At 38.8% G+C, this 13061-nt stretch overlaps 1 protein-coding gene across 38 annotated transcripts in view; it reads left to right on the top strand.

The window, feature by feature from the left end:
• The window catches only part of LOC101867430 (microtubule actin crosslinking factor 1), a 386272-nt gene that overhangs the window by 319878 nt on the left and 53333 nt on the right, over nucleotides 1-13061 (top strand). For 32 of the 38 annotated variants that reach the window (XM_074011478.1, XM_065533991.1, XM_074011506.1 and 29 more), the window contains 9 exons: nucleotides 647-813; nucleotides 4635-4794; nucleotides 5135-5461; nucleotides 6414-6498; nucleotides 7938-8179; nucleotides 8818-9024; nucleotides 10660-10779; nucleotides 11203-11310; nucleotides 12357-12575. In XM_074011478.1, coding sequence (XP_073867579.1) covers nucleotides 647-813; nucleotides 4635-4794; nucleotides 5135-5461; nucleotides 6414-6498; nucleotides 7938-8179; nucleotides 8818-9024; nucleotides 10660-10779; nucleotides 11203-11310; nucleotides 12357-12575 — 1635 coding nt within the window. The remainder of the gene's footprint in view (nucleotides 1-646; nucleotides 814-4634; nucleotides 4795-5134; nucleotides 5462-6413; nucleotides 6499-7937; nucleotides 8180-8817; nucleotides 9025-10659; nucleotides 10780-11202; nucleotides 11311-12356; nucleotides 12576-13061) is intronic. The other 6 variants (XM_065534034.1, XM_065534021.1, XM_074011442.1 and 3 more) reach the window with 1 other exon arrangement.

Here is a 13061-nt window from a genome sequence, read left to right as displayed (position 1 = left end):
CCTGTTCATGTATCCTATTTCAGTGTTCATCCACAATTTTATGTTAAGAGGTTTTTGGTGTTTTCAGGGTCTGCAATATTCTAAATAGTGTTGTATATCATGTACAAAGTTTTATCTATATTTTTTGTTGGTTTAATTTCTATTTTAGTGCAGTTTTTTCTTTTTAAAAACAATTTATCCCAAAGGAAATTTTATTTTATTTTTCTCAGCTTTATTGGTGTATAGTTGACAAATAAAAATTGTGTGTGTTTATAATTTACAATGTGATGGTTTGAGATATATATATGTGTGTGTATATATATATACACACACACACATTGTGAAATGTTTACCATAGTCAAAATAATTAACGTATTAATCATCTCAAATGTTAACCATTTTTTAGGGCACTTTTCTCTTGGTTCAAAGGAAGTTCCCTGTTAGTCACATAATGGCAATCACTGCTCCATTTAAAAATTTAAGTGTGTGTGAAAAGTGTGTGAGTGGTGAGAACTGTGCTATATCTCCTGTTTTTGCCTCAAGGATGAAAAAAACTTCTTTTACTCAATGAAGCTTAGGATTTGGCCGGTTGGTTTCTTTTGTTTTTCTTCCTAGTTCAGATTTCAAAATGATGCTGTGTTACAACTTTTCATTCTCTTTATAATAGTTGCTCCAGCGGCTCCTAGATGATCGAAAGGCCACAGTAGACATGCTTCAAGCAGAAGGAGGCAGAATAGCCCAGTCAGCAGAGCTGGCTGATAGAGAGAAAATCACCGGGCAGCTGAAGAGTCTTGAAAGTAGATGGACTGAACTACTCAGTAAGGCAGCAGCCAGGTAAGACCAAAGGAATTTGAGGAGTGGGTCAGAGGTTTGTTTTGTTCTTCTTCAACTTACTATCACTAAAGTGCTCTTTAAGTTCTTGGATGATTCATACAGATTTTTGGAAAGTGTTTAATGGCTTTTATTTGAACTGGGATAAGATTTTAGAGATGATGCTCATAACCAGAATCACACTTAGGAAATGGTCTCCTGCATCTTTATAAATTTCCAAGAACTGGAAAACTCATTGCTCTGTGTGGTGGTTCTGCTGTAGTATAATCATAGTTCCAAATGACAGACACAGACTCCTACAGTCCAGCCAAGTTATTTTCTGAGTTTTTGAAACAGATTCCCCCCCCTTATGTTTATAAATAATGCTTTTGATACTTGGAATTGAAATGTGTCATATTTCTTTTCTATTAGCTTATACTAATATTAGATTTTTTTGCCTTTAGAAGCTAGTCTGTGGTTTTGTTAAATATCTGAGAATTCGAGAGATGCATGAACTTACCTCAATATATGGTCAAAAAGACAGGCAACAAATCTTCCTCCTCCAAGGAAACATTCCCTTTCTCTTTCCATAGCTATAAGTCATGCTGTCACTTGAGCTTAGTAAGTCACATAGATGTCTTTACTTTTATACAGTCCCCAGTTTTAAAATTAAATACCAACTAATGAGAAATCAATAAGAGAGTTGATCATTTGTTATTGTACCCTTTACGTTTCCTAGGTAGCCTATGGCAGTCTTCAAATAATTCCCTCTTCAGTCTTTTTATGGCCACCTGCCCATGACTTGCTTATTCCTTACCTGAGTTGCAAAGTATGGCTTGCCCATGTTAGTGGAAGAAACAAAATGGAAAGAATTTGACTTACTTGTATTTCCAGATTTGTACTGCTTATTTTCTTTTCTCTCTGTGCATTTCCAGTAATGGTACCATTAGCTTTCCAGTTTCCTAGGCTTAAAAACTCAACTCCATTTTTACTTTTTTTTTTTTAATTTCTCCTTTATGCCCACATCTATCAGCATGCTAAATTCTGTCTATTTTACTTTACAGTGTCTTTCCTGTCCATCTGTTTCTCTAATTCCCACTCTCCCCTCAGTTCATGACTTAGGAGCCTCTCACTAGTTGTATTGAGATAGCTTCTTCACTAATCACTCTACCACTTACCCTCAGGCCTTCCCCTTCCCATCCCCCAGCTGCAGGTGAACCTTTCTGAAATAAGCCTTTAATCATATCTTTTCAGGCTCAGAGACACTTAATTGACTCCCTGTTAAAATAAAACCTTTAGATTATGAGGCTGACACACTGCCTGCTCTACTAAGAAGGTGCTTAAAATAAAATCTGAACTCTAACCCACCATTCAGAGCCCTCTATTTGACCTACCTTGTTTCTACTATTCTTCTCACTCCTTGTATTATAGCTGAAGTAAACTATATTCTGTTCTTTAATATCTTCTGACAGTGTCCTAACCCTGTGTCTTATTTTATGGTGTGTTATAATACATCTTTCATGAAGTGCTTTTGTCCATCTCTCTTCTGTAAAACTTTCCTTTGTTCCCCAAGCATGGAATAACTTTTCCTGCCTCTTCACTGCCATAACTCTTTATCTGTACCTTGTATTATGATCATTATTTTAGGTACTTACCTTCCTGGTCCATAAATTCCTTGAAGTCATGGTTTATCTTATACATATTTTTATGACTCTTTCCTTCTACTTGTTTCCATCCTCCTAGCCTAATATAGTTTCTGGGCCAATCTTTTAAACAGAAACAAATACCAAGAGTAGATATTTGATGCTTCTAAATTATTTTTAGCTCTTCTCCCTAAAAATACCTTAAATCTTATTACAATACATTCTTCAAATTTTCAGATTCCAAAATCAAATGAGTAAGAAAGACATAAAAATTACAGGCAATTTTTTAAAAATTAAATTCTAGTTTAATAATAATTTTTAATATTGTATGTTTTAGTTGCATTGCTTGAAGATATATTTTGAAGGCTGGCATAAACAAACTAGGAAAGAAAGTTTTAGACTTAGATTGCCACTTAAAAAATGTTTTTCTTCATATTCAAACATAATTGAATTTCCAGTAATCAAAATGCCACATTTTTTAATTTAAATCACTTTTTTTTTTTTTTTTTTTTTGAGATGGAGTTTCGCTCTGTCGCCCAGGCTGGAGTGTAGTGGCGCGATCTCAGCTCACTGCAAGGTCCGCCTCCCGGGTTCATGCCATTCTCCTGCCTTAGCCTCCCGAGTAGCTGGGACTACAGGCGCCTGCCACCTCGCCAGGCTAGTTTTTTGTATTTTTTTTAGTAGAGACGGGGTATCACCTTGTTAGCCAGGATGGTCTCGATCTCCTGACCTTGTGATCCGCGCGTCTCGGCCTCCCAAAGTGCTGGGATTACAGGCTTGAGCCACCGCGCCCGGACTTTTTTTTTTTTTTTTTTTTGAGATGGAGTTTCGCTCTGTCGCCCAGGCTGGAGTGTAGTGGCGCAATCTCAGCTCACTTCAAGGTCCACCTCCCGGGTTCACACCATTCTCCTGCCTCAGCCTCCTGAGTAGCTGGGACTACAGGTGCCCACCACCAAACCCGGCTAATTTTTTATATTTTTAGTAGAAACGGGGTTTCACTGTGTTAGCCAGGATGATCTCGATCTCTTGACCTCGTAATCCGCCTGCCTCAGCCTCCCAAAGTGCTGGCATTACAGGGGTGAGCCACCATACCCGGCTAAACCACTTTTGTTAAAATAACTTTGTCAGGGCATAACTAGCATAGGGCCTGGCGTAAATTAGGTCTTCAGTAAAGGTTTGCTGAACTTAAGTGCATCATATGCTCCCAGGCCTCTTCAGATGCCATATCTTTTTAGTCTGTTTTTAGTAATTCGAAGACAACATTATGACCTTTCATTATTCATCTGTGTGCTAATACAGTTCTGTGGTTGTTTTCTTGTCTGTTCTTTGTCAGGCTGTCTCCAATATCCAGACTTCCTCCTGCCTTTGTAATTTGCTGCTTTTATTTTATAGAATAAAACAAACCACAGGTACTTTGAAAAGAACATCTCTTAGCACCTCTATGGTCTCAGTGACAATCATGTATCCAAAGAAAAGCCAAGCTTAGTATGGATGTTATATTAAATAAGATTCCAAGTGAGATGTAAAGTCTATAGTTTTTTTTGCAGGGGGAGGGGTGCTTTTTGTGTTGGCAAATTCAGCCAGCATGAGGTTTTTTGTTTCTTTTTTGTTTTTTTGCCTTAAATCTGGATTCTAAGTTATGTTCTGGGGCTTGAAATTACCAGAAGCCTGACTGGATTTTGGGAAGTTGGGGAGGGAGTTCTAGTTCATAGGTGATATACAGTCTTTACTCTTCAGATATCTTCACTCACAAATGAAGGTAGTAGTGACAGAGAGAATGAAAACAGACACCTTTTTGCCTCCTTTAAACTTTGTTTTGGTCACATGTTCAAGTGATATATATGCTACATTCTGTTTTGATTTGGGTCAACATGGTATAAGGAGAACATCAGAAGATTTGATTCTGCTGTTGCTACTCACCAGGTGATTGGACAAATCTTTCTTTAAGTTTTCTGAGTCAACTTTCTCTTTTATAATACGAGGATAATTATTCTGTCCACCTTACAAGGTTATGACAGAATGAGAATAAGGTTAATGGTGTGAAATCCTTTAAAACATTGAAATGCTACGTAATGTGTGTTCTGTTTACTATTGGTATTTAAACTGTACCTGGAAAAAGACTGTTCTTTTACTGAGTATAGTACTATTACCAGTCTTAATGTGACTTTTTTCCTGAGCAGCTTGTTCTATATATTCGTGTAGGCAAAAACAGCTGGAAGACATCCTGGTTCTGGCCAAACAGTTCCATGAGACAGCTGAGCCTATTTCGGACTTCTTATCTGTCACAGAGAAAAAGCTTGCTAACTCAGAACCTGTTGGCACTCAGACTGCCAAAATACAGCAGCAGATCATTCGACACAAGGTAGGGAATGGTTACAGTAAATGAAAACAGAAAACTGGATTTAGAAATCCTAGAAATGAGTAAACTGCCTGCAGCGTTCTCGAGGATGTGTGTTTTGTGGGTTTAACTTAAAATATGATCAGATTATTAATTGGAAAAGTCACATTCTTGAAATACAAATAGAAATTGATAAGCTACCATTGGAATAAACAGCTTTTGTTCCCAATTTTTGTATTATTTTTGCCCTTCAGTCGGTGAATTTTTTAATTGTTTAATTTGTTGTATCATTTGTTAATTCATTTTGTGTTTACTTTTCATTTATTTTGTTTCTGTTATTCATTTTTTCCATCTGGATTTCCAGGCTCTGGAAGAAGACATAGAAAACCATGCAACAGATGTGCACCAGGCAGTCAAAATTGGGCAGTCCCTCTCCTCCCTGACATCTCCTGCAGAACAGGGTGTGCTGTCAGAAAAGATAGACTCATTGCAGGCCCGATACAGTGAAATTCAAGACCGCTGTTGTCGGAAGGCAGCCCTGCTTGAACAAGCTCTGTCTAATGCTAGGCTGTTTGGGGAGGATGAGGTGGAGGTGCTCAACTGGCTGGCTGAGGTTGAGGACAAGCTCAGTTCAGTATTCGTAAAGGATTTCAAACAGGATGTCCTGCACAAACAGCATGCTGACCACCTGGTATTCATGTTTCCATTTTTATTGGTTATGTTATTTTGTTATTTTGATTCATGTTTCTCTTCATTTATTTATTTTTTTTCTTCATTACACACACTTCAACTTTATTTTATACACAAGTACCTAGTTTGTGGACTTGTTGACTGCCTATCTGTTTTTGAATGAGTCCATGGAAATACTTATATTTAACAAGTTGAATCAGTAATTCTAGAAGATAGTACAGGGTGTAGTCAGTCAGGGGCCATCTGAACTCCAACTCATGATTTACGTTATTAGCTGATGGGTCACTAAGATTCTATTTGAGCAGTTTTATGAAAGATAATGTACTTTAACAAAAGCAGATCTATATATGTAGTGCCCAGGATTTGATATTAGATCAAGTTAGAACTTTTAGGATATTTCTGGATTTGCTCAAATTCCAGGGATTCTGTGTCATCTTAATAGAAGAGTTTGCCTTTTTCATTTCACTTTTATGAAATCTGTTTGGAAGCAGTAAAGATAGGTAATTTTTCTTATAGTCTGATTCTTTTGCTTCATTAACTTTAAACATGAAGAGAGTTTTTAACCAGGATTCTGTTTTAAGTCAATTTGTTCTTACTGAATTTCTTCTCTTGAACTTTCTGTTTATTCCTCATTTTGGACACAGTAGACAATTTTGCTGAATTTCACTTCTACCTTTCTTGGGTTCAGGTTTGGTACCAATAGATTGGTAAAGCTGATGTAATTCTAAGTTTTTCTCATCCAGTACTTAGGAAAGCTTGCCTATAGGTATCTGATTTAATTATTTTAAATAGTCAGTGGGCTCACCAAAGAGAAAATGAGGGGATCAAATATCTGATGTTTAAATTAAACTAGTATTCATCTCTTTACTTTAAATTTGGTCTCTTAAGGGTCTCACATTTTGTTTCCTTTGTAGTGCCACAGTTTTGGCATTAATGGTATTCTTTCCTTTCAGGCTTTAAATGAAGAAATTGTTAATAGAAAGAAGAATGTAGACCAAGCTATTAAAAATGGTCAGGCTCTTCTAAAACAAACCACAGGTACTTTGAAAAGTGCGTCTCTTAGCACCCCTACGGTCTCAAAGACGATCATGTACCCAAGGAAAGGAGTTCCCTGCCTTAGCCTCCTCTCTATGTATATATGAGAAGCTTAGTATTCACTGATTGTATTCCCTGCTGTGCTCCAGAAGGTTATTTCCTGCTAAATCTTTTGAAAACTACAACGTTGTCTCACATCTGGTTATAGATGGTGATTTCGCTTCTCCTTCAATAGAGGAGCCAGCATCCACTGAAAGGTGCTGGGAACATCTAGAAACATTTGAAGCTGAACTCAGATTTTAATAATTCAGAAATGGCTTCTTTTATCCAGTTGAAAGTTTATTTTAAGGCCGGGTGCGGTGGCTCAAGCTTGTAATCCCAGCACTTTGGGAGGCCGAGACGGGCGGATCACAAGGTCAGGAGATCCAGACCATCCTGGCTAACACGGTGAAACCTCGTCTCTATTAAGAAATACAAAAAACTAGCCGGGCGAGGTGGCGGGCGCCTGTAGTCCCAGCTACTCGGGAGGCTGAGGCAGGAGAATGGCGTGAACCTGGGAGGCGGGGCTTGCAGTGAGCTGAGATCCGGCCACTGCACTCCAGCCTGGGTGACAGAGCAAGACTCCGTCTCAAAAAAAAAAAAAAAAAAAAAAAAAGTTTATTTTATTTCCCATTTGCCCTTAGTATGGGATGGGTGAAATCATTACCACAGAGAGAGAGAGCGTCTATGAAATTAAAGCTCTGGCCGGGCGCGGAGGCTCAAGCCTGTAATCCCAGCACTTTGGGAGGCCAAGACGGGCGGATCACGAGGTCAGGAGATCGAGACCATCCTGGCTAACACGGTGAAACCCGGTCTCTACTAAAAAAATACAAAAAAACGGCCGGGCGCGGTGGCTCACGCCTGTAATCCCAGCACTTTGGGAGGCCGAGACGGGCGGATCACGAGGTCAGGAGATCGAGACCATCCTGGCTAACACGGTGAAACCCCGTCTCTACTAAAAAATACAAAACACTAGCCGGGCGAGGTGGCGGGCGCCTATAGTCCCAGCTACTCGGGAGGCTGAGGCAGGAGAATGGCGTGAACCCGGGAGGCGGAGCTTGCAGTGAGCTGAGATCCGGCCACCGCACTCCAGCCTGGGTGACAGAGCGAGACTCCGTCTCAAAAAAAAAAAAAAAATACAAAAAAACTAGCCGGGCGAGGTGGCGGGCGCCCGTAGTCCCAGCTACTTGGGAGGCTGAGGCAGGAGAATGGCGTAAACCCGGGAGGCGGAGCTTGCAGTGAGCTGAGATCCGGCCACTGCACTCCAGCCTGGGCGACAGAGCGAGACTCCGTCTCAAAAAAAAAAAAAAAAGAAATTAAAGCTCTGATTTGAAGAAAGGGGATCAGAGAATCCTCATTCCTAGATCTCTTAAATATGAATAATTGTGTGCTATCTTCCATAGGTGAGGAGGTGTTACTTATCCAGGAAAAACTAGATGGAATAAAGACTCGTTACACAGACATCACAGTTACTAGCTCCAAGGCCCTCAGAACTTTAGAGCAAGCCCGGCAACTGGCCACCAAGTTCCAGTCTACTTACGAGGAACTGACCGGGTGGCTGAGGGAGGTGGAGGAGGAGCTGGCAGCCAGTGGAGGACAGTCTCCCACAGGGGAGCAGATACCCCAGTTTCAGCAAAGACAGAAGGTGAGCTGTTATTTTACCGTAAAAGGAAAAAAAGCCTTCCTCTTTATCAGAATCCTTAAGTTTTATCAACCTTGACCTTAAATATAAACTAAAAATGTGTGCCCCCCTTTCTTGTTTACTCATGGACAGTAAGAATTGACATAAAGACATGTATGTTACACATACATTATGAAGAAGAAAGTTGAATCAAGTTTGCTTTGTAACATTTTATAACTTACCTCTATTATTTATTCTCTAAAGAGTGCTTCATGGTTTTATTTGATTTCTCTGCAGGATCTAGTATAGTTCTAGATGCATAGAACTATTGTATAGGTACTTGTTAGGTTAAATACTGAGCCTTTGGTTAAAGCATTATTTGTCATTTCTGTTGAAGCAAGGAGATGAAAGAAGTATTACTTGTTTTACCCAGAGACAGTCTGGCTCAAAAAGTCTTACAGACAATTCTAAACAAGCAACAGTGAAGTCTAGTCAGGCTTCAGAATGATTGAAAAATCTGAGATGAGAAAAAAATAACTGAAGGAAGGAGGTCAGAGTCCTGCTGGGATGTGTGGTGGTAGAGATAGCACTTTCCACCCAGCACAGCTGCTGATGTGCTTTATTTAGCAAGGTATGGCCTGAAAACTCTTTTCCCTCCTTAGGAATTAAAGAAGGAGGTCATGGAGCACAGGCTGGTGTTGGACACAGTGAATGAGGTGAGCCGTGCTCTCTTAGAGCTGGTGCCCTGGAGAGCCAGAGAAGGGCTGGATAAACTTGTGTCCGATGCTAACGAGCAGTACAAACTAGTCAGTGACACTATTGGACAAAGGGTGGATGAAATTGATGCTGCTATTCAGAGATCACAACAGGTAATGTTTATAATACCTCTGCATTAATATTTTAGACAGTATTGATGTGTGAGATTCAGTACTATGACCCACATAAATACAGACTCAGAAATAAGAATGAGCTCAAGCTAAATCTGATGGAATAAATATGTTTCATTGATGGGAAATGATTGGGTAGAAGTTTATGAAGATGGATCCAGGATTTGACCAAAATACTTGACCCCTTTGAGTAGAGAAGTACTTGGAGAAGAGTCTACATGAGGCCTTTTCTTAGCTAATGCCCTGCTAAGAAGGCTGATGGTGATGGGAGTAGATAATATCTAGATTCAAAAGGTCCAAATGCATCACAGTCTTAGTTTGACATGATTAACTCTCTTAGCATTAGATGGAAGAGGGGACGGAATCAAGAACTATAATTACTATCAAATATGCAAACCAAAATAGCAGAACTATCTAAAATAGAACCTTCTCAGTAAACACAGGTGTCATATTTCCCATGATCTTTTTTCCTTCCTGCTTTCTGGAAAAAAATCATTTGTTCTTTTGTGTAGCTGGATACATACCACTTAATGTGCCGCAGTACAAAAAATAAGTTAATATAACTCCTTAGGATCATAGTGATGAACGTATGCTTTTTGAACCACACAGAAATTTGCTCTGAGTCCAGGTGTATCCCCAATGTGTCTTTAGAGTTATCCCTAATCTTGGCCAGGTATGTCAATATGAAATTTATTGTGCTTGGGAGAAGCATATTTTAAATATCAATGTATATTGGCCAAGTTGAAGAGGAAGAGATAAAAGACTGGGGAGGTCAGGCATAGGAGACGGGGCTCACACCTGTAGTCCCAGCACTTTGGGAGGCTAAGGCAGGAGAATCCCTTGAGGGCAAGAGTTCGAGACCAGCCTGGGCAACATAACAAGACACCATCTCTACAGAAATATTAAAAAATTAGCCAAGCATGGTGGCAATTGCCTATGTAGTCCTAGCTATTAGAGAGGCTGAGGTGGGAGGATCACTTGAGCCTAGGAGTTAGAGGCTACAGTGAGCTATGATTGTGCTACTGCACTCCAGCCTGAGCAACAGAATCAGACCCTGTCTCTGAGGGGGCAAGGAAGGGGGGAAGATTGGGGAGCCTTCATGAAACAACAGTCACGTAGAACATGTTCTTTGTTTTCGTTATTACATAACCATTTAAAAATGGTGTTGTTCTTCTGGGGTTTTGTGCTACTTCAGCTGAGCGGGCACTTCCAAGTTAGCTTGACTCAGCTGTCTACTGCCATATTAGGTTTACATTTAAACATCTGACTAAACCTACTGTTCCATGTCTGGGTAGGAAAGAGCAATGGCAGGAAGAGTATAGTCTCATAAAAACACTGATTAGAAGCATATTTCTTTTGAAGGGGATTGATATCTGTTACTTCTAGCTGTAGAAACTGAGTTCTGTAACTTATTTTAAAGAAATTGAAATATGGTCAGTTCTAACTTGTTTGCATCTTGAATTGTGATTTTATGAAATTCTTCCCAGTTTGGACTCTACTTTGTGAGATATAAACTATATTACTGAAAATCCAGGCCCTGCTGTGTTGAATAAATTACAGTTCTGAGGAGACTTGGCTGTATATAATTTGTTTATTTTTCTTTAATACGTCTATTAGTATGAGCAAGCTGCCGATGCAGAACTAGCTTGGGTTGCTGAAACAAAACGGAAACTGATGGCTCTGGGTCCAATTCGCCTGGAACAGGACCAGACCACAGCTCAGCTTCAGGTACAGAAGGTATGTGCCCACTCTTTCCTGAGCTAACAGAATCATCAGTAACTTAGAGTGACAAGGAGAGTTTCGGACTATCCCATGTCAAGTGGAATAATTTAATGGCGTGATGGTAAATAGAAATTAATTTTCTATGTACTTGGTTGAGACGAGGAAGAATTTTTTTTTTTTTTTTTTTTTTGCTTTGTAAGAAAGGAAAAATAGGCCCATTAATCCATAATTAGCAATTTCCTTGGTGATTTTTAGGAGAGTAGAAATTTTTGTAAGCTAGTAAAAAGATAAGCTAAAGAAGATGTTGGATAGGCAAAGTGTCAAACTGTATAAGAACAATTTTTAATGTGGCTTTTTCATGGATTTTGTCTTAACCTTCAGTAACACAGGAAAAGGGTCTTTTTACTTCTTGACTTAACTACATTTTACTTTTCAAAGGCTTTCTCCATTGACATTATTCGACACAAAGATTCAATGGATGAACTCTTCAGTCACCGTAGTGAAATCTTTGGCACATGTGGGGAGGAGCAGAAAACTGTATTACAGGTGAATTACATTTATTTATTTGCCATATTGTTCCTGTCTTGATCATGGTGAATTAGAAGCACAATTGTGAAATGATGGTTTAAGGCTTTTTCCTTCCTGGACTTTTCTTACAATTGTTATTACAGTCCAGCTTTATCCTTCTAAAAGGTCATACCTAAGTTTTAAAAGGATTGGTCAAGATAGTTTGTTGACAGGTTTTTTTGTTTTGTTTTGTTTTGTTTTATAAAGGATATATTTAACCACAGTTTCCTCAGAAATACTCATAAACTGACTGAGCTACTCATCCTAAACATTTGAAGCATAAATGGCAGGTTTCTGGAGACTTTTTTTTAATCAGAAGAAAAATGACAGGCAAAACTTGGATAGGCAAAGATTCCATCGTAGCCCCTTAGATGTTCAGTTTTAAACTGATCCATTATAATAACACTATATTGGCCAGGCACGGTGGCTGATGCCTGTTATCCCAGCGTTTTGGGAGGCCAAGGTGGGTAGATTACCTGAGGTCAGCAGTTTGAGACCAGCCTGGCCAACATGGAGAAACCCTGTCTCTACTAAAAATACAAAAATTAGCTGGACCTGGCGGCGGGAACCTGTAATCCCAGCTACTCGGGAAGCTGAAGCAGGAGAATCCCTTGAACCCAGGAGGCGGAGGTTGCAGTGAGCCGAGATCACGCCACTGCACTCCAGCCTTGGTGACAAAGTGAGACACTGTCTCAAAAACATATATAATAATAATAATGCTATATCTAAGGTTGTGTGTCATTACTGAAAGATTAAATTTGCTGTGTTTTTCTTACACTATTTTACTGCCTTTTAAACTTTTATCTTTTAAAAATTAGAAATAAAATATATGTATGATAGGAAAATTAGAAAATTTCAGTTAAGTATAAAGAAGAAAATAAAAATCACTTCTAATCTTTATTCATATTTTAAAATAATTTATTTGTGTATTCTTTTAGACTTTTTAATGTATATATACCTACTTTTTTTCTTAAGAGTTTATAATAGTAATACTTAAACTTTTTTTTTTTTTTTTACTCACATAGGAAAAGACAGAGTCTCTAATACAGCAATATGAAGCCATTAGCCTACTCAATTCAGAGCGTTATGCCCGCCTAGAGCGGGCCCAGGTCTTAGTAAACCAGTTTTGGGAAACTTACGAAGAGCTCAGCCCCTGGATTGAGGAAACTCGGGCACTAATAGCACAGTTACCCCCTCCAGCCATTGATCATGAGCAGCTCAGGCAGCAACAAGAGGAAATGAGGGTAAGGAGCATGCCAAATTTCATTTTATTGCTCTAAAATGGTCTCTATAATTTATTTAAAAACAACATTTCTTAGTGTCTATAGGTGCAAGTTCTGTGTTATGAAGTTAATTCTTAATCAGTTAGAATTCCTTTCATAATATATAATCTGAATTATTTCCTTTGTTGTTTAATATCAATTGATTAAACACTAAGATTATAGAGATATCGAGAACCTTGGAATGACAGAGCTAAAGAAACAACTCACTAAAAATCAATGGAATTTAAAATATTTCCGGGGATAGTAGCATGTTGTTACACTCAAGGTGTGGTTGGATGGTACTTTCTACTTAGGCACCAACTGGAGTGAAAGCCATGAGGTAATGTCAGAAGGCATTTGCTCTGTATAGTTAATGACACTTTAAAATGTTTATTTCTGGTTTATGGCTTGTGCTTATTGCTATTCCTATAAGTGGAAGGATATAAACTAGACTTAGCCAACAGTAAA

The sequence above is a fragment of the Macaca fascicularis genome, chromosome 1, assembly GCF_037993035.2.
Source record: "Macaca fascicularis isolate 582-1 chromosome 1, T2T-MFA8v1.1".
NCBI classification, from domain to species: Eukaryota; Metazoa; Chordata; class Mammalia; order Primates; family Cercopithecidae; genus Macaca; species Macaca fascicularis.
Note: the sequence above shows the minus strand (reverse complement) of the source record. Positions and strands in the feature narration are given on the sequence as shown.